Here is a 23,065-nt window from a genome sequence, read left to right as displayed (position 1 = left end):
ACCAGATCTAAAAACAGAGAATAAACTGATGGTTGCCAGAAGGGAGTGAGGGGATGAGCAAAATGGATGAAAAAGAGGGGTGATTCAGGTTTCCAGTTATGGAATGAGTAAGTCACCAGAATAAAAGGCACAGCATAGGGAATATATTCATGATATTGTAATAGTATTGTATGGTGACAGATGGTAGCCATATTTATGAGCATAACAGAAGGTATAAAGAAGTTGGATCACTATGTTGTACACCTGAAACTAATGTAACATTGTATATCAACCGTAGTCAAAAAAAATTTTTTTAAAGCTATGGTTTTCAGATAATGTGATATTGGCATAAAGACAGACAAATATATGGGGCACCTGGATGGCTCAGTCAGTTAAGCATCTGACTCTTGATTTTGGCTCAGTCATGATCTCAGGGTCATGACAACGAGCCCAGAGTGGAGCTCCATGCTCAGTGGGAAGTCTCCTTGAGATTCCCTCCCTCTCCCTCTGTCCCTCCCCTTGTTTATGCATGTGTGCATGCTCTCTCTCTCTCTCTCTCTTTCAAATAAATAAACAAATCTTTAAAAAAAGATAGACAAATGCAACAATAAACAGAATAGAGTCCAGAAACAGATCCATACATTTATTGTCACCTGCTTTTCAACAAAGGTTGCCAAGATAATTCAATGGGAAATGATAATCTTTCCAATAAATGGTGGGAAACAATTGGATAGCCATATGCAAAAAAATAAAGCTCAACCCTTATCTCATGCTACATACAAATATTAATTCAAGGTGGATCATAGACCTAAATATAAGTGCTAAAATCATAAAATTTCTAGAAGAAAACACTAGAAAAACTTTTAGTGCCTTGGGTTTGGCAAAGGGTGCTTAAAAACAGCCAAAAACTACAAACCATGAGGAGCACCTGGGTGGCTCAATCAGTTAAGCATTGGCCTTTGGCTTATGCCATGATCCCAGGTCCCTGGGATAGAACCCCAAGTTAGGCTCCCTGCTCAGTGGAGAGTCTGCTTCTCCCTCTCCCTCTGTCCCTCCCTTTCCACTCATTCTCTCTCTCTCTCTCTCTCTCTCCCTATATATCAAATAAATTAATTAAATCTTTTTTAAAACTATATAAATCATGAAAAAAATGAATAAATTATACTTCATCAAAGTTAAAAACTATTATTCTTCAAAAGACATAGTAAAGAAAATGAAAATCCAAGTCACAGACTGAATGAAAATATTTATAAAATATTAATCTGACAAAAGACTTGTAGCTACAGTATAAAAGAAAATCTTACAGGTCAATAGTAAATGAAAATCCTGCTTAAAAATGGGCAAAAGATTTGAATACGCCCTTCAACAAATAAGATATCTAGGTGACAAGTACATGAAAGATGTTCAACATCATTACAGAAATTAAAATTAAAAATAAAAAACACAATGTGGTAATACTACACACTTATGAGAGTGACCAAAATTTTAAAAAGACAGGTTAGCAAAAATGTAGAGCAAATGGAACATTAGTAGTAGGAATGAAACATGGTACAACCACTTTGGAAAACAGTTAGGCAAGTTCTTAAAAAGGTGAACTAGATAGTCCCAGATAGTTACCCAAGAAAATGAAATACATGTCCACACATAGATTTGTATACAAATATCCACAACAGCATTGTTCATAATAGCCAAAAGCTATCTAAATGCCCATCAATGGTGAATAGATAAATTATGGTACCTCCATGCAATGAGTGTTGCACAACATATGGACAATTCTGGGAGGCATGCTGCATACTTCCTAGGAGTGCTGATAGAATGAAGCCCCTTACCTACAGCAAGGACTACCTACCTTAGGAATCATCTCTGCCTCCCTAAATCATTCTCCATGTTGTTTGAGTTCCATACCTGGGATCATATTCCAAATACTCTACTTTCATTCAGGTCTGTCTCAGGCTCTGCTTTTGTAGAAAAAATGAAACTGAAACCATATATTTATGATGGTGGGAATGGTAAAGTAAATTTGAGTAAATCAATACAACAAATTATTATGCAGACAGTTTTAAATGTTTACAAATAATGACACAAAATTGTGTTTGAGGCAATTTAAAGTTTTCTTTAAAGAATTCAACATGTGGATGTCCAATTTTCCCAACACTATTTATTGGAGAGACTTTTTTCCAGTGGATAGTCTTTCCTCCTTTATCGAATATTAGTTGACCATAAAGTTCAGGGTCCACTTCTGGGTTCTCTATTCTGTTCCATTGATCTATGTGTCTGTTTTTGTGCCAGTACCACACTGTCTTGATGACCACAGCTTTGTAGTACAACCTGAAATCCGGCATTGTGATGCCCCCAGCTATGGTTTTCTTTTTTAATATTCCCCTGGCTATTCGGGGTCTTTTCTGATTCCACACAAATCTTAAAATAATTTGTTCCAACTCTCTGAAGAAAGTCCATGGTATTTTGACAGGGATTGCATTAAACGTGTAAATTGCCCTGGGTAACATTGACATTTTCACAATATTAATTCTGCCAATCCATGAGCATGGAATATTTTTCCATCTCTTTGTGTCTTCCTCAATTTCTTTCAGAAGTGTTCTGTAGTTTTTAGGGTATAGATCCTTTACCTCTTTGGTTAGGTTTATTCCTAGGTATCTTATGCTTTTGGGTGCAAATGTAAATGGGATTGACTCCTTAATTTCTCTTTCTTCAGTCTCATTGTTAGTGTATAGAAATGCCACTGACTTCTGGGCATTGATTTTGTATCCTGCCACACTGCTGAATTGCTCTATGAGTTCTAGCAATCTTGGGATGGAGTCTTTTGGGTTTTCTATGTATAGTATCATGTCATCTGGGAAGAGGGAGAGTTTGACTTCCTCTTTGCCAATTTGAATGCCTTTTATTTCTTTTTGTTGTCTGATTGCTGAGGCTAGGACATAAAAGTCAGAAATTTCTGTATTTTGCACAACCTGTATTGTGCCTTATTAATGGCACACAAAAAATATTCACTGAATGAACTAGTATTACTGTAAGCAAACTAGCCAATGAATAATAAGCCAAAAATACAAAGTGCCAAACATATTCCTAAATCTTTTTTTGTAATCAGCAAATCAAGTCCATCAAACTATACTATAAGCAAGTAGGACATATCCGGGAATGCAAAAATAGCTCAACATTAGAAAACCTATCAGGGGCACTTGGGTGGCTCAGTGGTTGAGCATCTGCCTTTGGTTCGGGGCATGATCCTGGGGTCCTGGGATGGAGTCCTGCATCAGGCTCCCTACAGGGAGCCTGTTTCTTCCTCTGCCTGTGTCTCTGCCTCTCATGAATAAATAAATAAAATCTTAAAAAAGAAAGAAAACCCATCTGTGTAATTCATAGTACTTTTTTTAAACCATTATTTAATACTGAATAGAGATTTAATAAAATTCAATACCCATTAACAAATTTCTTTTAATCTCAGCAAACTAAGAACTCAAAAACAACAGGAAATACAAAGTATGTCCCTAACTTGATAAAACATATGCACTAGAAACTTATGTATACTATGCACAAGACCTGAAGTTTGACACTGAGCCTACAGCACTGGAGACACAACAGTACCTGATGTCACAGAGTTTATGATCTACTGGGAGAATACAGGCAAGTAAGCAGGTAATCATAATATAATGTGATAAAATGTTATGACGAGAGAATTAGAGGGTGCCCCAGTAATACCAGAAAGGCACCACCACTGATTTGGCTGAAGACAGCTACCTACACAGATAATGAATACCTTCGGGGAAAGGACAGGGTTATTTTAAGTTTTGTATGGCCCAGTATCTAAAACAATGCCATACACATAGTAAGTCTACAGGAAATGTTTCTCAAATGAATGAGCAAATGAAGAATATGAAAGAGAAGCCTTAGACTCTTTTGGGAAGTAAGATATAGATTTTCTTTTTTTTTTTAAGATGTAAATTTTCAATAAATTCAATGATTTATTACAAATTTGATTTCTTCTAAAGAGTTCATTTGGATATGAATACACACACATACACACACACCCCATTACACATAGTATCAATCCTAAATACTCACGTGTACAAGGGATTTGTATTTGCTAGTTGAAGAGTTTGTGTTTTCACAGGCTCCACAGCTATTAACATATCTTGTTCTATAGCCATAGGAAGAACAGAGTACCCACAATAATCTATATGTTCTCCTAGAAAAAAAAAAGAGAAAGAATTTTTAATATTGCAGCATAAGAAATAAGAGAAACTCAAAGTAGGCTGATATACAAGAAAAATTTGACCACAAGTCAGGTTTTAACAGAAAATAAAAATACTATGCTACTGGAAATGATTCAGTTCTCTTTTTCTCCCAGACATTCTAGCCTGAAACATCTGCTAGAATAAGTATATTATTTATTAGTTTCTGTTAATTTTTAGATTCCTTTAAATCTTCACAAGTTTCTTTCTACTTTATAATTCATAGTGATCATCTTCAAACATCTTGTTTTGTGACTAGTTATATGGAGTATCAAAAAAACTACTATCTCATTTCTCTGTTGCTCTTTCCTATTACTTTGTTAAATATGAACAATTGAAGGGACTCCTGGGTGGCTCAGCGGTTGAACGTCTGCCTTCGGCCCAGGGCGTGAACCTGGAGTCCCCCGATCGAATCCCACATTAGGCTCCCTGCCTGAAGCCTGCTATTCTCTCTGCTTGTGTATCTGCTTCTTTCTCTCTGTGTCTCTCATGAATAAATAAAGAAGTAATTTTTTAAAATATGAACAATTGAAGCCTTTAGCACACTCTGCCTTACATTACCTCATCCTTCCTTATTAGCCAACATGCTAAGTTGAGGACTTTGCTTTATTCAAATTTGTGGCATAACTAAATGCCTAACCAATTTTTTTTTAAGATTTTATTTATTTATTCAGAGAGAGACAAAGACATAGGCAGAGGGAGAAGCAGGCCTCCCACTGGGAGTCCCATGTCAGGCTCCCTGCATGGAGCCTGCTTCTCCCTCTGCCTGTGTCTCTGCCTCTCTCTCTCTCTCTCTCTCTCTCTCTCTGTGTGTGTGTGTGTGTGTCATGATAGTGTGTGTCTCATGAATAAATAAATCTTTCAAAAAAAAGATAAAAATAAAATGAAATGAGGGATCCCTGGGTGGCGCAGCGGTTTGGCGCCTGCCTTTGGCTCAGGGCGCGATCCTGGAGACCCGGGATCGAATCCCACGTCAGGCTCCCGGTGCATGGAGCCTGCTTCTCCCTCTGCCTGTGTCTCTGCCTCTCTCTCTCTCTCTGTGACTATAATAAATAAATAAAAATTAAAAAAAATAAAATAAAATAAAATAAAATAAAATGATAAAGAGTTGGGTTCTTTTTTATGGATTGACAATGACGGAGAAGTAGTTTTCAAAGCTGTCATTCTCACAAACTTCCTTCAAAAAGACAGGGATATAAAACAGTGGTTTCACAAGGAGAAAGTTATACATTTATCTACATGAAACTGCATCCTTTTCTTTCTTTGCCTGCTGCTAAAAGAGTCAAAGCTGCCCTCTTCTGATGCCCTAGGTACCAGCCCCTCTTGACTTCAGGAAATCTGCTCCATCAGTTCCTCCCTTCTCAGTTATCTACAATCTCTCTCTCCACTGGCTTTACTCCATTCCCCCTCCCTCCTTCATTTAACCATGCTCAAACATCCCTTTTTTTAAAAAAAAAAAAAAAAAGCCCCCATTATTTGCCTCAAAGTAAAATAAGTTGCCTGAGTTAATAATAATTGAAGCTAGATATCAGTTACATGGGAGTTCATTATATTACTCCAACTATTTTTTGTATGCTTACATTTTCAATTATAGAAAATTTTTTTAATAATAAATTTATTTTTTATTGGTGTTCAATTTGCCAACATACAGAATAACACCCAGTGTTCATCCCATCAAGTGTCCCCCTCAGTGCCCATCATCCATTCACCCCCACCCCCCGCCCTCCTCCCCTTCCACCACCCCTAGTTCACTTCCCAGAGTTAGGAGTCTTTATGTTCTGTCTCCCTTTCTGATATTTCCTACCCATCCTGGGTGGATGGGGGATGGACGAGGGGAGGGGAAGGGACAGAAGCAGAGGCAGAAACAGACTCCCTGACAAGCAGGGAGCTGACTCAGGCCTCTGATCCCAGGGCCCTAAGATCATGACCTGAGCCAACGGCAGACACTTAATCGACTGAGCCACCCAGGTGCTCCCAACATGTCACTACACTTTTAAAAGGGCTTCCCAGTATTCTTCCAATCCAATGAATAAATGTAAAACCACCAAGAGTATTCATCACAATCTAAAAATTTAACCTGCAGCACAAAAAAAATCTTTTCATCTTTCATGAAAACAATATCTTTTTTTAAATATTATATTTATTTATTCATGAGAGACACAGAGAGAGAGAGAGAGAGGCAGAGACACAGGCAGAGGGAGAAGCAGGCTCCATGCAGGGAACCCGATGTGGGACTTGATCCTGGGTCTCCAGGATCAGGCCCTAGGCTGAAGACAGCGCTAAACCGCTGAGCCACATGGGCTGCCCATGAAAACAATATCAATAACCAGGTTTCAACAAATTTTTTAAATAAGTGGAAAAAATTAACATTAATAACATGCATTGGGATAGATGAAAACATAGTGTGTTCCCTAATACAAAAGCTTATCTTACTATATGAAATACTCTTCTCAGTTCTCCTGGGAAAAATTAAGAAAATAAAATAGGATTTTAACAAAAATTTTAATCTTACCAAAGGAGGAAAAAAAATTAGAAAAGGAACTTCTTTTTTTTGTTTGTTTTTTATTGTTTTTTTATTTTTTTATTGGACTTCGATTTGCCAATATATAACACCCAGTGTTCATCCCATCAAGTGCCCCCCCCCAGTGCCCATCACCCAGTCACCCCATCCGCCCACCCACTTCCCCTTCCAATACCCCTTGTTCATTTCCAAGAGTTAGGAGTCAAGAGAAGGAACTTCTGAAATACCTATTATGTTGACTCTTCCTGGTGCTCGAACATAAAACTTGGGAATGGATCCAAACTTAGAGTTAAACATCTCCTTTAGCTTCAGGAATCTGAAAGCAAGAGTACAATACATCACAATATCTGTATCACAGAAAAATCCATAAAATATACATACACACATTTCATATGTCTACCACCATTATCTCTAAAAAGAAAAGCAAAATTCTTTTACTGACATACTTCTTTGAAAATCCTAGGATACGACAATACGATAATTCCCTAAGTGACATAAGTGTATAGCTAAGAACACAGAAGAGTAAAAAAGACTAATGTATTCAACAGGAAAAACTATTTTCCTCAAGTACAAAGAATATAACTTTCTGTAGAATTCTTTTTTTTTTTTAATTTATTTATGATAGTCACAGAGAGAGAGAGGGAGAGAGAAGAGGCAGAGACAGAAGCAGGCTCCATGCACCAGGAGCCTGACGTGGGATTCGATTCCGGGTCTCCAGGATCGCGCCCTGAGCCAAAGGCAGGCGCCAAACCGCTGCACCACCCAGGGATCCCAGAATTCTTAATGATATTCAGAGAAGGATCTCTATACTAAAAGAAAGAGTATAGGGTAGTGTTTCAGTTTCCTAGGGCTACCATAATACTACAAACTGGATAGTTTAAAAGAATAAAAATTTATTGTCTCACTGTTCTAGAGGCTAGAAGTCCAAAACCAGAGTGTTAGCAGAGCCATGCACCTCTAAAACCTGTAAGGGAGAATCCCTCCTTGCCTCTTTCTACTTTCTGGTAATAGCCATCCATCCTTGGCATTCCTTGGATTACAACTGCATCACTCCAAATTTTGCCTCTGTCACCACATAGAATTCCCTTTGTGTCTCTATCTGTGTCTCTGTTTTTCCTTTTTATAAGGACACCAGTCTTAGTAAATTAGAGCCTACCTTCATTCACTATGATCTCATCTTAACTTGATAAAATAATTATATAAAGATGCTAATCCAAATAAGGTCACATTCTGAGGTTCCAGATGGACGTGAATGGGTTGGGGGTGAGGAGTCACTATGCAACTCAGTACAAGTAGTCAAATGAAAACTAGACTGGATATCAGGAGACCACAGTTCTAATTCCAGTGGGGCAAATCATTTTCCCTTGGCCTCTCTTCTGTGAAATTATAGAAAATATGACTAAATATTCCTTATACGCCTCCTCTAGATCCAAAAGTCTTATAATAGATTTAATAATTGTATACCATTAAGTAATCTCAAAGCACTTCTATGAATGAATACGTCTCATTGATTATCATCCCACATCATAGTGTATCTGAATAATAACACCAGGACAATAAATATCTATAAAAGCTTACTATATTCAAGACTCATTAATTGATCTTAAAGATGAATTCATTGTAAGAAATAGAAAATCACACCAAAACCAGCTCAAGGAAAAAGGAAACTTATTATAATAATAGAAAGAGATGTTGAATATCTTTGGAAGTTATTCAAGATGGCCTCTAAAGAATCAGACAGCCGTCAGAAACTGCTTATTTTAGTGTCTTTGGTTCTCTTTTCATGTCTAATTCCATCATCCCTCCAAAGACACCATCTCTACTTCCCTTTGCTCAATGCTGTTCACATTTCAGTTGCCTCTGTTAGCATCTTAGTTTCTGTTCCTCCATACCTTCCGTTTTCATGACAACTCTACAAGATTTAATGGCTCCAATGTCCCATAGTATCTGATTAGATCTCTGTGCCCATTGATTCAAATTCTCAAAAAAGATAATCTGGTTGGCAGAGCTTAGGAAACAATAAGAAAACAGAGGTAGTAATCTTGATATCAAACATCATAGAATGTAAGTCAAAGAGCATACAAGGAAAATTCTTAATGCTGAGGGCTTCAAAATGAAGGCAATAGTTTAAGAAATGCCTCCAAATGAAACTACAACCATTTTAATAAGGCAAAAATTATAAGGAATGTAAGGAAATACAGACAGGAATATACTAACAATAAGAGACTTAAAAAATACCATTCTCAGTATAATAACAGATCAGATGGACAAAAGAAAGAATGACTCAAACAACAAAATTGATCAAGTAGATTATGAATATGCACATATATTTAACATCATACTCTGATAATGGGGTATATAACTTAAGAAAGCATGGAATATTCACAAATATTCATCATATATTAAATCATAAAGAACACATCAGTAAATTCTCATATATTAATGATAATATATAATATATAATTAAATATACAATAACTATATAATATAGTTATTATAAATAATATATTTATAATATATATTATATATGTAAGAAGAACGTATGCATATATTAAACAAAAAATTATAAAGCAAGTAAGGTAAAATGTTACCACTTGGAGAATCTGAGATAAGAGTATATGGTAATTTTTTTTACTATATTTGACTTTTATGCACGTGAAATTATTCCAAAATAACTAAAAAAATTTTAAGGCGTGCCTGGGTGGCTCAGTGGGTTAAGCATCTGACTCTTGATCTCAAGGTCGAGTTCAAGCCCTACTTAAAAAAATTTTTTTTTGTTTTTAAAGAAGCATTTACTAGTGCTTTTCTAAGTACTCTTAGAAATTAATAACAGCCCCTGGCCTCTAGGAAAAATCTGGCAGAAAAGAAAGATAGCTAAACTAAAAAGTACAATATAGAGACAATAGAGTGATAAGCCAGACAAACACAGTCCTTTGGGAGCACAGAGAAAAGCTATTTCATCCCTACTGTAGAAGGTGGTAAAATAAATCCAGAAGGGGGAGGATAAGTTAGAGAAGGCTCCCCAAGAAACAATAATAGTTGAATTTTAAAGGATGATGTCAGACAAGTGGGATGAAGTGATGTATTCTAGGCAAATGGAATGAAAAGACCCAACATACTGTATTCAGAAAATTATAATTAGGATTTAAATACATCAGAGGAGGAGGCTTGTGGTAATCAAGCTCCAGGTCTTAAAGGGCCTATTAAGGAATCTGGCTTTTAACCCATAGGCAATGAATGTGAACACACATTTACAGATAGCATGATATTAATCAGTTTCACACCTGAAAAAGCTCATTGAGAAATGTATGAAAGATGGGTTATAGGAAGACAAAGCAAAAAAAAAAAAAAAAAAAGGAAATCCAATAGATGGCCATTTGTAGTAAACCTAGAGAGAAAGGCTGAGGGTACATTAGTGACTGGGATAGAGAAAGGTGAAAATTAAATTAAGGTGATATTCAGAAAGTCAAATCCATAGAAATTGGTGACCAATTAGAAGTAAGAAAGAGGGAGAGAGAGGGAGAAGCATGTAACTCCTAGTTTTCTGGCTTCCATTACCCCACTAGCCTCAAAAAGAGGTTCATGTTGTTTCTGCTTGTGGAAATCATATGCAGACAAAATTCAAGTTCCGCTGAATTTGAATCCTTATTAATTTGCTTTTATAAGCACTGCAAACACAAAGTGAAGTGCTAACAGCAAAGTTAAAATAAATTCATCTCCTAAAATGTGCTTTAATGAAATGATTTTGGTTCTCAAATGTGCCGTTTTCCCAGACTACCTCAGGAAGGCACTCTGTCCTCGCTTTATTATAACTGCTCAGTGCTGGAGGCTTACCATTCAACATTCCTCCCTTTGAAATTCAAATGCATGGAGGCTATAAAAGGAAACAAGAAAAGTATTTCTCTCTAAGAATAGAAAGAACTGAAGTGTACAATGTTTTTCTAAACTTCATACCTAATCCTCTAATAATGAAGCAGTATGGCTGTAATTGGGGAAGTAGCTGGATTTCAAAGCTCTGGGCGTCACCAGCAAGACTCCATTTCTTAAAAGATGGTCATTTAAAGTATGCCCCCTCCTGAAAAGTACAATGAGTATTTTCAATATGAAAATAATAGCTCCTACAAAGATTATACTGTTAAAGGCAGAACTAGCCAAAAGATCACCATACAAATTGCTGAATCTAGTGCTCTGAATGCTTTTGACTTAAGATATATCACATATATATGTGTGTGTATATATATATATATGTCTATATATATAAAATGGAAGTTTTAGTAACAGAACTTGAGAAAAAAATTATGATTACAGTAATTGAAGTGGATTTTAGTATAAGGATTGATTCTCAGAAAACACCAGGGTGATCATATAGCTAACCGCAGAGATGAAGGAATTAAAATTTCAGGAGACAAAGTATGTATCTTTAGTTTGCCATTGTGACCTTAGGCAAGTCTCCCACCCTGTCTGTGCTTTGGTTTCCTCTTCAATATCAGGATACCTAGTCACACATTACAGAAAATATTAATTTTTACTACTATGAATAATTGGTTAATATGTATTTTTATGGTGAAAGGGATCAGAATAATGCCACTCCAAAGTATGCCATTTGACATAGGATTATCTTGAGCAGAAGGCCACAAGAAATAGCAGACACAGGAAGCGCTCTCTACCCTCCCTCTGTCTGCTTAAAAGCAGGACATACATTTCCCCTTCCCTTTGTGAAAGTGTCTCTCCTCCCCTCTCCCACACCAAGAGATGACTCATCACTAGAGATTTCACCCACTGGAGTCTACGTAAACAAAACTTACTAAAATAACCCTGACCTTCCATTAGTTCTCCCCATATAGACCCCCACTACTTACCACCCCTAGAAGCCCAAACAGCGTTCCTTTGCCTACTCACTTTTCGCAATCTATCATCTTGTTAAAATAATATAAATTCCTAAATCCAACCACTTCTGAGGATTTTACTGCTTTTCTGTGAAGCCCCCTAGTGCATGTGAAATAAACTTTTTCTCCTGTTAATCTACCTTTGGCAGTGTGACCTTGAGGACCCAAGCTACTAAATCTAAGAGGGAGAGAAAAAGTCCTCTCTTATAATGGTGATTTATGTGAGTTCAATATCTTACTTTCCACAACTACAAATTGAGGATAATAACAGAACTCACTGCAAAGTTTTGTTTTGAGGATTTTTTTTTCAAGATTTATTTATTTATTTGAGGGCACCTGGGCAACTGAGTTGGTTGCACAGGGTCCTGGGATCAAGGCCCACATCAGGCTTCCGCCTCAGCAAGAAGTCTGCTTCTCCCTCTGCCCCTGTTAGTTCTCTCTCTCTCCCTCTCTCTCTCTCTCTCATACACACTTTCTCTCAAATAAATAAATCTTTTTTTTAAAAGCATTTATTTATTTGAGAGGGAGGGAGGGAGGGGGGAAGTGTCAGAGGGAGGAGAGAATTCCAAGGAGTCTCTTGCTGAGTGCAGAGCCCCACACAGGCCTTGATCTCAAGACCCTGAGATCATGATCTGAGCCAGAATCAGGAGTCAACACTTAACTGACTGAGCCACCCAGGCACCCCTGTTTTGAGAGTTTTATAAGCATGCTAAAATTATTAGTTATGATTTTAATTGTTATTTTGAAAATGTGATGAATGTTAAAAAGTGCATTTCAAAGCATAGATGACTGTCACTGAGGGAGGGGAAACCTTCACAATAAATTCCTCCTGATCAGAAATTCAAATGTAGGGGTGCCAGGGTGGCTCAGTCGGTGAAGTGTCTGCCTCGGCTCAGGCCATGATCCCAGGGTCCTGGGATCAAGCCCCACTTTGGGCTCCCTGCTCAGTGGAGAGTCTGCTTCTCCCACTCCCCCTGCTTGTGCTCTCTCTGTCAAATGGGTGAATAAAATCTAAAAAAAAGATAAAGCTGAGAGAAAGTAGATATTAAGGCCAAGGTTACAATTATTTAGAATATAACCAGGGGGGATCCCTGGGTGGCGCAGCGGTTTAGCGCCTGCCTTTGGCCCAGGGCGCGATCCTAGAGACCTGGGATCGAATCCCACATCGGGCTCCTGGTGCATGGAGCCTGCTTCTCCCTCTGCCTGTGTCTCTGCCTCTCTCTCTCTCTCTGTCTCTGTGTGACTATCATAAATAAATAAAAATTAAAAAAAAAAAGAATATAACCAGGGATTTATAAATCAAAACTTACAAGATGCAACCATAATGATACTTAGAAAAAACTTCAGTATAGGAAAACAAGAAATAATGAATATAAATAAAGTATGCATATAGCACAAGAAGATAGCAATAGAGAAATCAGAAGGAATGAATGAAAAGTGGGGACGTCTGGATGGCTCAGTGGTTGAGCACCTTCCTTCCACCCAGGCCCACATCAGGCTCCCTGCATGGAGCCTGCTTCTCTCTCTGCCTGTGTCTCTGCCTTTCTGTGTTTTTCATGAATAAATAAATAAAATCTTAAAAAAAAAATATATATATATATATATACATATATATATATATATATATATATACATAAAAGCAGAATTTACTGAACTAGGGGGAAAATAGCAGACATGGTCCAAATAATTAGAAACTGGTTCTTTGATAAAAACAATAATATAGAAAAAATGTTGAGTCTCATATTGATTCTCAAATCAATATGAGAAGTAAGAGACTATAGATTCAAGAAAGATTTTTAAAAATTTTAATACAGAAAAAGGGGTGATTTTTCTAAGAAAATATAAATTTCTAAAAATTGCCAGAAGAGACACAGAAAAAGTAAGTCAGAAATAATCTCCTTAACAAAGCCCAGAAAATGTTAGGAGTTAGTTCTACCAGACCTTAAAAGAAAGATGATCCTTTGTTTTTATAAATGGTTCTAACAGTACAAGCTATGGAAAGCCTTTCTGAAGTGGGAAACAAAGGCAAAAGAAAAATTAAATTTCCTTACTCCTTACAGTCCATCAGCAAGTCTTTGAAACAGGCAAAGTGACATTCTTCTAGGAACTCAGCTGCCTACATGCTGACACTTTGCTAAGGGCAAAAGGCAATCTTAGCCCGACCACTACCCACCCCCCTTCCCAAAATCCTGTAAGTCTATTTCACATACAAAATTTCCTTGGAAATTTCCTTTACCTCTAAACCTCCCCCCAAGATATTTGTTAGCAATCATCCCCCAAGCTTATGACCCACCAATATACATCTGAAGGATCTCATGACTAAGGTTTTATTGGACAGAATAAATGACCTAACAATAGCTAGCCCCCTCAAGATCCTGGAAACCTTGCTTCCAAAATTTCTTCCAGGCTTACACTATCCCTAACCCCCTCTCAGCTTGAAGGTATATAATTGCCACCCCTCACAATCCCAGTGCAGCTCTTTCTGCCCACAGGTCTTGTCCCTGTGCTTTAACAAAACCATCTTTTTGCACCAAAGACATCTCAAGAATTTTCTTGGCCAGCAGCTTCCAATCCTAACATCTTTCCTATATCACTTTCCATCTCCTTTTGAGAGGGCAGAAAAACCCGGATGCTAAAACAATAGCCCCCAAAAGCAAAATATAGGCTACTATCACTTGTGAAAACAGAGAAAACCTAAGTAAAATGTTGGTAATTTTAATCCAACACACATCATTTAATATTTGTGACCAAACAGAGTTTATTCTGGGAATCTAAAGATAGTAGGAGGAAATCTATTAATTAAATGCACTATTACAACAGAATAAAAGGCGAAAACTCTATATAATTCCATGGTCCTCTCAAAATATGCCACAAAAAAATATTCAATAACTATGACTAATTTTTTAAAATAAAATTTAAAAGTTAAAAAAAAAAGCCATGGATATCCTAGAAAAGAAAGAAATGTCCTAAATTTAATAAAGGCTATTTATCAGAAATAGTAAACATCTTATTTGATGACAAAATATTAGAAGCTTCCCCACTGAAATCAGAATAAGGAAAGGGTGATATCATATACAAGGGTACTATAATGCATAAAGTATAAAATGTCTACACAACAAAGGATATCATCAAGTTAAAGGGAAAGTGCTAGACTGGGAACAATATATAATATATGCAAAACAACAAATGGTTTATATCCAAAACTACATCTGTTCATAGCAAAAAATGCATACATACATAAAGATTTCCTAAAAACTCAAGAAATAGATAATCAAATAGCATCTTTTTTTTGCAGGGCTATTTGGCAGTAATTATCAAAATTTCAAATATTTATTACCTTTGATTCCATTTCCATGAATAAGTTTAAAGAAATATCATCAAAAATACTCAACGATACATGTACAAAGATGGTTACTGGAGCATTGTTTATATGAGTGAAAAATTGGAAACTTAAATGTACACGGTAGTTTAGAGGTTAAATAAATAATGGTATTCATACTATGAAATACTCTCAGCCCTAAAAAACAATGATACAGGGCAGCCCGGGTGGCTCAGCGGTTTCGCGCCGCCTTCAGCCCAGGGCGTGATCCTGGAGACCCAGGATTGAGTCCCATGTCGGGCTCCCAGTGTGGAGCAAGCTTCTCCGTCTGCCTGTGTCTCTGCCTCTCTCTCTCTGTCTCTCATGAATAAACTAATAAAGAATCTTAAAGAAAAAGAAAAACAATGATATAAATCTTTATGGAATGATATGCCAGGATCTATGGGAAATATTGTTAGGTGAAAAAAATAAAAGAAAAATAAATTTCACATGTATGAATATAATGATACCATATTTATAAAAAATGGTAATGATATAAAGATACAGTGATACTATAAAGATAAAATGATATTGCAAGAATGTAAACCAAATGGATAACTTCTAAGACGGGAGTAAGAATTGGCAGCATAGGATAGCAATCAGAGACTATAGTGAGGAAAGGAACTGTGGGATTTTCAAGCTTTAATGAATGTATTTCTAAAGAATCCAAATCTTCCATATTAAGAATGCATTCATGTAGCATCATTATTCACAGAGCCAAAAGATGGAAACAACCCAAATGCCCATCAACCAGTAACAGGTAAACAAAACGCGATATATCACACTAGGGAACATTATTCAAGCATAAAAAGGATTAACATACTGATAACATATTACAACATAAATGAACCTTAATAACATTACATTAAGTAAAGAAGCCAGTCACAAAAACCACATATTATATGATACCTTTTATTTGAAATGTCCAGAATAAGCAAATCTATAGAGACAGAAAGTACATTAGTGGTTGCTTAGGGCAGGGTAGGAGAGGGTGGGATGGGGGGCCTGGTGGTAGTTTAGGGGATACAGAGTTCTTTGGGGGATGATGAAAATGTTCTAGCTTCAATTATAGCAATGGCTGTACAATCCTGTGAATATACTAAAAACCATTTAACTGTAAACTTTAAACAAGTGAACTGTATGGTATGTGAATTGTGTATCAATAAAGCTGTTATAAAAAAATAATAACAATCCAACTATTTAAAAGTTCATTCCAAAGAGAAGACATACACCACTCCTAAGAATGCAAAGAAAGCTAAAAGAGTGGAATTTGAAGAAGTCTTACAGTACAGGGTGCATGCAAGATTGAAATGCAGAAAAATAAAATTAGAGTTTCTATTTCTATTTGACATTTATATAAAAAGAATAAAAAAGAAATTAAGTTTACTGAAATGTTTAATGTGATGGACTAGAACCTTTACTCGGATGATCACGTGAAGTTGAAGAGGCATTCTAAAGAACTAGTAGGAATTCCAAAGAAGGTAGTCTGACCATGGGGCCCTTGTGCATTTTTTTCCCCTTCAGCATATTTCAACATATGACCAGTTAGGTGGGCTTAGAGATACACTATCTAGATTTAACTGAACTCATCCCTGTTAAAATGAATAAGTGGCTGAAACATTGCTTGAAACTTATCACTGTATTTCATGCAGAAGTGAAAAACAAGAAAGTGGCACAACACAATTATCTGACCACTATTCTGATCTCTTCTGCAGCTAGCACAGAATAAATATTAACAATAAATATCTGTTGCGTGAATGAATACTGTGAAAGTCATAAAGGCAAGAAACAGCTTTAAGGAAACCTAGTAAACAACTCTTCACTTTTCGTACATATTACCACCATTTCCCTTCCCCCACAGGTAATTATAGAAATAGTATTATGATTAAATCCTAACGAATGGGAACACAGAAGAAATTAATACACAGATATGTTGTATGTGAAAAATAAAACTAAACTACAAGGGTCCAGATTATTTTCATATAGGGAATTCCTCATGAATTTTATTTGAAGCATATCTTTCAGAATGTGTCCTAATTTATTCAAGTGTGTAAGTCCAATTAGTACCTCCCAAGGACCTCCAGGGAATATCCAAAGACATACACAAGTAGTCTAAAGCCCTGCTGGTCTCCATGCCAAAAATTGTTTCTTCTGGGTAACTAAACATTGTTTGCTTTCTTAGAGGTGAAAAAGTATTTGCAAGTTTTAGTAAGTTATAATATCATCAACTGTCACGTGACCATGAAAAACCAGGAAGTAGGGAGAGTTTGAGGGCTTAACCCTAGAGGAAAAAAAATTAACAGGGAAAAAAGTAAAAATCACAAACAGCAAAGGGGGAGACAAGTCGACCTTAGAAAAGCTGCGAGGCTAAAAAGTAGCAGGCTAGAGACTTCATTCTAGGAGGTTTCCCTCCTAGGCCAGAACCAGGTAGGTCTACAAAGTATCCGCAAGATGCCCTCAAGCGAAAAGCTCCTCCACCAGGTATCCCTAAGCTACAGTACCTCGGTGGCTAGGCACTGGCAGCCCATGAATTCCCTAAGTGACAGTGCACAGATTTTGTGATTCGCTTAAAAGGATGTAGAGACCAAGGGGGTTTTGTGTGGGTTTGGTGTTTGTTTTCGATGACTATTTTAGAAAGGGGACTTTAAAAACCAGTCCCAACTGGCAGGCAAGACAGAGACAGAAGAGGTTCAAAGTCAACTTGGGCACTTCTGCTAAGGCCCGGCAGAAAGGGAGTACCACCACCCTCCGCAAGGATCTCTCTGCACGAACCAAGAAAAACAGCCAACCCCTGAGGGATCGGGGTGTAAAGGGTTCGCGGCGCGGCCTTCCTTGCAAGCCCGGGCGCGCCGCCTTCGAGGCTCCCCGGCCTTGGCCTTCGGTGCACGCCGAGGAGCAAAGCCCGCGCGGGCGAGGGAGGAGCCAGGGGCGCCGGAGCTCTCCGCCTGGCCTACCCCGCCGGCCCCCCAGCGCAGCGTCTCCTCTCCCCCACCTGGGATGTTCTGCCACTTGGACTCGACGCGTGGCAGGGCCCTCCGCAGCCATATCGCGCTAGATCCTCCTTCCCTCCGCAGGGACCACGGCGAGGCAGCGCTCCCAGGTAATCACGAGACGTCTGCGGCGGGAGCCTCGGCTTCCGGGCGGCCTCGGCCCTCGCCCTGGCCCTCGCCCTCGCCCTCGCCCCGCGGAAATCCTGGCGCTCGGCCGAGGGCGCCGCTTCCCGCCGGCCCCGCCCACGGCTCCTCCTCCCCGGGCCGCTCGGAGCGCGGAGCGCGGAGCTCGGAGCTCGGGGACCCGGGCCGGACCCGCCGGGCCCCTGCGCCAGCGCCAGCGCCCGCCGACGCGCTCAGAGTTCATTTTCTTGCCCTGGGGCAGTAGGTCTGAGGACACGATTATAACCTGGCGCCTCAGGTGGCTGTTTCCTTTCCGTTTTTTAAAGTTAGGGTGCCTTTTTTTTTTCTTTCGTGACCAGCAGCTACACCCCCAAATTACGCGGAATTGTTTAGTTACGTCTTTTGCGTGGATTATTTAATAATCAGGCAGTATAAAATTGATGCAGCATTTGATCTAAATGTATTTGCTTACTTCCAGAATGGAGGCATTGGTGGGCCTTCCTAGAACACAATGAATAGTGAAAAGAAGAAAATACATGTTTTTCAAACAGCCAAGAACTCTTTGCATCCAGTTCAACCCTTTCATTTTACAGCTACCTAGAGAAATCCTAGATACCCTACTCAAAAGGCACAGCATTTCCATCCTATCCTTTCCTTCACCGTTCTCATAAGTTCTGCATATTTCTTTTCTTTCCTATGGTGGCCTCACCACCTCCACCATCACTACTGCTGCAAAGTAAGCAAGTGGAGGGTAGGAACTGTGTATTCAGGCAGCACCTGGCAGATAGGTTCTTAACAGGTAAGAAGAACTGAATGAACAAATGAAAGGTGAAGTGACTTCCAAAGGTCACACTGTTGATTGCTAGTGAAACTTGAGTTGTCAACTGAGCACCGTCAGTGCTGCTTTAGTTCACAGAGGAATCATGGGAGGGTTAATGCAGAACATAAAGAACTTCTAGATTTCAGTAAAGGAAACGAACAAAGACAAATTTGTAATGACAGTATAATTTTGTCTGCTCCCTGCTTTGCCTCCACACCCGTATATCGTTCTGAAAAGTAGGTAGTTCATTTCATAGACCTAGGGATGTATGGTCACCATTTAGGGTGGGAATAAGAACAAATGGACATTAGAGATACCAAAATGGCAAACAACAATAATATTGCTAAAAGTGTGCAACATTGCATTTTTACAAAATCAATGTCAGTGTAAGAAATGAAAACTCCGGGGACGCCTGGGTGACTCAGTGATTGACTGCCTGCCTTTGGCCCAGGGCATGATCCTGGGGTCCCAGAACCGAGTCCCATATCGGGCTCCCTGCATGGAGCCTGCTTCTCCCTCTGCCTGTGTCTCTGCCTCTACCTACCTCTCTCTGTCTCTCATGAATAAATAAATAAATAAATCTTTCAAAAGAAAAAAAAAAGAAATTAAAACTCCCAGCATGCCCAATCATCTCTTTTTTTTTTTTTTTTTTTTTTGGCACATTCCTCCTATGGCAGTTTTAGAGATAAAAGATGTAACTGCAGTATAGAGCATTCTGAAGGATCAATATGAGAAGTTGGTTGAGTTAAAGATGATACACTTATTAAGCACTTTGTAAGCACTATGTGTTTACATACATCATTTTATTTAATCAGAAAAGATTGAGGCAGCTTAAAAGGAACACTAACTAGGAAAGGTCATTAGTCTATACGGTGGGAATGTAATGAGATCATGCCAACTGTATTTATCAGAACTCCTCTCAGGAAGGAGTGGGTATTAAATGTAGGGGGAAATAACATTTTCACTAGCCACTTAAGTTGTTTGGTAAGATCAAGGAATATGCTCCAACAATACATAGTCATCAATTTGCCTTTGAAAGAGAAAATTCCTTCCCTGAGTGAAGTATATAATTTAGGTATGGCCAAAGTTGAGGTATTTATCACCATCCCCTCCACTTTTGCTACACAGTTAGGGCAGTAGCTGTGTTTCTCTATAACCACAGCTGCTGTTGGAAGTCCATCTTAAGTTTCATTAAATCCAGTTGAAAAAAAAAAATCCAGTTGATATATTTTTAAGTAAGCTCTATACCTAATGTGTGGTTTGAACCCTCAACCCTGAGATTAAGAATCTCATGCTCTACCCACTGAGCCAGCCAGGCACCTCAGTCTTGTCATTAAATTTTTATTTATTCCCCCTGAGTATACCATGAGTTTCCTGTCCAGATCTTAACTAATACAAAAGGAATCCTCCTCTTTTGCCTTCTAACCTATGGTAGTCAGCCTCTCTAAATAAATGTAGTAAAAAAAAAAAATTAAGATGATCAATCTGAAGCGATGTCAAATCAGGAGCCTATTTGGAGTAACCATATGTCTCAACCCAGAGAAGTGAGGGATCATGAATGCTAGAGTTTAAACACATCACATTTTTATTGAGCATTTTCTATAGGCAAAGCACATGCTTAGTTTCAAGGGATTCAGAAGTAAATAAGATAGCTGTGTCCTCAGGAACTTTCAGCTTAATAAAGAATATAAAATAATCATAATACAGAGTAGCAAAGCTATCAAAAACATACTTTTAAAGGGTCAGATTATGTTAGGAATTAAATGTCCGTTATTTTTGACAAAGGTGCCAAGACAATTCAACACAGAAGGGATCTTTTCAACAGATAAAGTTAGAACAATTTGATATCCACACGCAGAAAAAAAATAAACCTCTATATTTATCTCATACAATATACAAAAATTCAACTTGAAATTAAACTCTTAAATGTAAGAGTTAAACCATAGAAAAACTTCTGGATTAAAATATTAAAACCATTCCTTTGCTAAGTATTTATTTTGCTAAGTATTTATTTATTTATTCATTCTATTACTACATAACAATTACCACAAACATAGCAATATAAAACAATGCATATTGACTACCTCACACTTTCTGTGGTTCAGGAGTCAGGGTATGGCTTAGCTGAGTCTCTATTTTAGGGTCTCACAAAGTCTTATCTGAAGTTCAACTGGGGAAGGATTCATTCCTAAGATCACCTGCTAGCAGTATTCAGTTCCTTATGGATTGTCAGAGTGAAGGCCACAGTTTCTTGCTGGCTAATGGCCAGATGTGACCCTCAGCTCATTGCCACATATCCTTCATAACATGGCCACTTGCTTTCCTGAAGCAGCAAGGGAGATAGATTCACTCCCAGTAAAATGAGTTTACAATCTTATGCAATATAATTATGTTTACATAATCACATTTATCACCTTTACTGTGTCTTTCCTATTGGCTAAAAGCAAGTCACATTTATTTGTCAATTACACCCCACTAAAACTGAACAGAACAAACAAAAAAGAAACAAGTCAGGGATCCCACCCACATTCAAGGGGGTAAGGATTATCCAAGAGCATAGTTAATAAGGAGACCACCTCTGTCCACCACATTACTCAAGAGAAATTAAACATACGTCCACACAAAAACTTGTACAGATACGTTCCTAACTGCTCTATTTGTAGTAGCCAAATACTGAAAAAACTCAAATATCCATCAACAAGTGAATACATATCTTATGAGATATCCATACAATAGAACATTCAGCAATAAAAAGAAACCATCAGTTGAACTAAAATTGAAGCAACATGGATGAATCTCAAAGTAATTATATTGACCAAAAGAAGTCAGGCAAAAGAGAATTCATTTATATAAACTTCCAGAAAACAAAAAATAATCTATATGACAAAAAGTAGATTGGTGGTTGCCTAGGAAAAGTGAAGGGGTTTGAAAAAGAAGGATCACCAAGAGGTAATGAGGAAGCTTCTGCAGTGATAAATATGCTCATTACCTTGGTTGTGGTAATGGTTTTACAAGTGTATACATATGTCAGAATTCATCAAATTGTACACTTTAAGCGTACGTCAATAAAGCTGATAAATTATACCTCAATAAAGTTTTTTATATATACTTTTAAAACATAGGATCCACTTTCTACAAGGGCACCACATCACATCAATGCTTCCTGTTAAAATAAAAAAATGCATTGTTATTTACCATTGAATAAAATTGATGTCAAGAAAAAGAGAATATCATAATTGCACAAAGTATTCAGGATAGGTTGTGTGAGTAAGGTGACATTTAAATGGATTTTTAAGGACAGAAAAGATTCTGAAGCATAGAGATAGCTATAAGGGCATTCTTTGCACAGAAAAATTAACATGTTTATTTATTCAACAAACATTTATTACCACTTGTATACTCAAGCAGTGTGCTAAACACTGTGAAGACCTTTTAGCCTGTTTTAGCAAATTTCCAGACTGGGTTGATTAGATTTGGAAATTATTAAAAATATTATGCCCAACATTTAGCTGTTTTTCTAGGGCACCTAGTCACTAGTTTACTTGAATAATTCTTTTCCCCTTGTAGGAATAAAGAATTATATTAAAAAGAAAATTGTATCAATAAATTTGGTGAAAATCAACATGCAGTTTTATTCATGTGATTACTATGCACATGATTACTAGATAATTGCTATACTGCCTAAAATGCAAAACTATGTGGTTCCAATTACTCTGAGCAAATAAACCTCTTAACCATCTTGGAATACTATTTTGTCTTTTGAAGAATTACGGATTTCAGGTGAAGTAACCATGTGATTTATTGTCCAAACTTCTGAGAGTAATGGATACTGATAATTATTATTCTGGGACAACAGTACTAAATCAGGGCTGTCCCAGGCAAACCGGGATGTGTAGTCACCCCAGTTATAGGGAGATCTTGAGGTTTATAAGTATATATTCCTGAGCTTTACCCGAGACCTACTGAATCAGAATCTCTGATGTGGGATGTGGGAAGTTTATAATCTAATGAACTGCTATGCTTGGAAAGCCTTGGACCCTAAGATAGTATCATAAAGTCTCTTCTGGCTCTAAAATCCTTATAGGGGAATTTCTAAAAGACTTTATTTATTTGACACAAAGAGAGAGAGAGAGAAAGC

General features: G+C 37.6%; 1 protein-coding gene across 3 annotated transcripts in view; it reads right to left on the bottom strand.

Annotated features, from left to right (window-relative positions):
* Positions 1–23,065, bottom strand: part of GALK2 (galactokinase 2) — a 136,592-nt gene that overhangs the window by 112,114 nt on the left and 1,413 nt on the right. For 2 of the 3 annotated variants that reach the window (XM_025472846.3, XM_025472851.3), the window contains exons 1-3: positions 17,987–18,183; positions 6,978–7,066; positions 4,060–4,183 (exon numbers count right to left, since the gene is read on the bottom strand). In XM_025472846.3, coding sequence (XP_025328631.1) covers positions 4,060–4,183; positions 6,978–7,066; positions 17,987–18,039 — 266 coding nt within the window. In that variant the 5' untranslated portion in view covers positions 18,040–18,183. Of the gene's footprint in view, positions 1–4,059; positions 4,184–6,977; positions 7,067–17,986; positions 18,184–23,065 lie in introns of those variants that run through there. The other variant, XM_025472847.3, reaches the window with a different exon arrangement.

The sequence above is a fragment of the Canis lupus genome, chromosome 30 (genome assembly GCF_003254725.2).
Source record: "Canis lupus dingo isolate Sandy chromosome 30, ASM325472v2, whole genome shotgun sequence".
Taxonomy (NCBI): Eukaryota; Metazoa; Chordata; class Mammalia; order Carnivora; family Canidae; genus Canis; species Canis lupus.
Note: the sequence above shows the minus strand (reverse complement) of the source record. Positions and strands in the feature narration are given on the sequence as shown.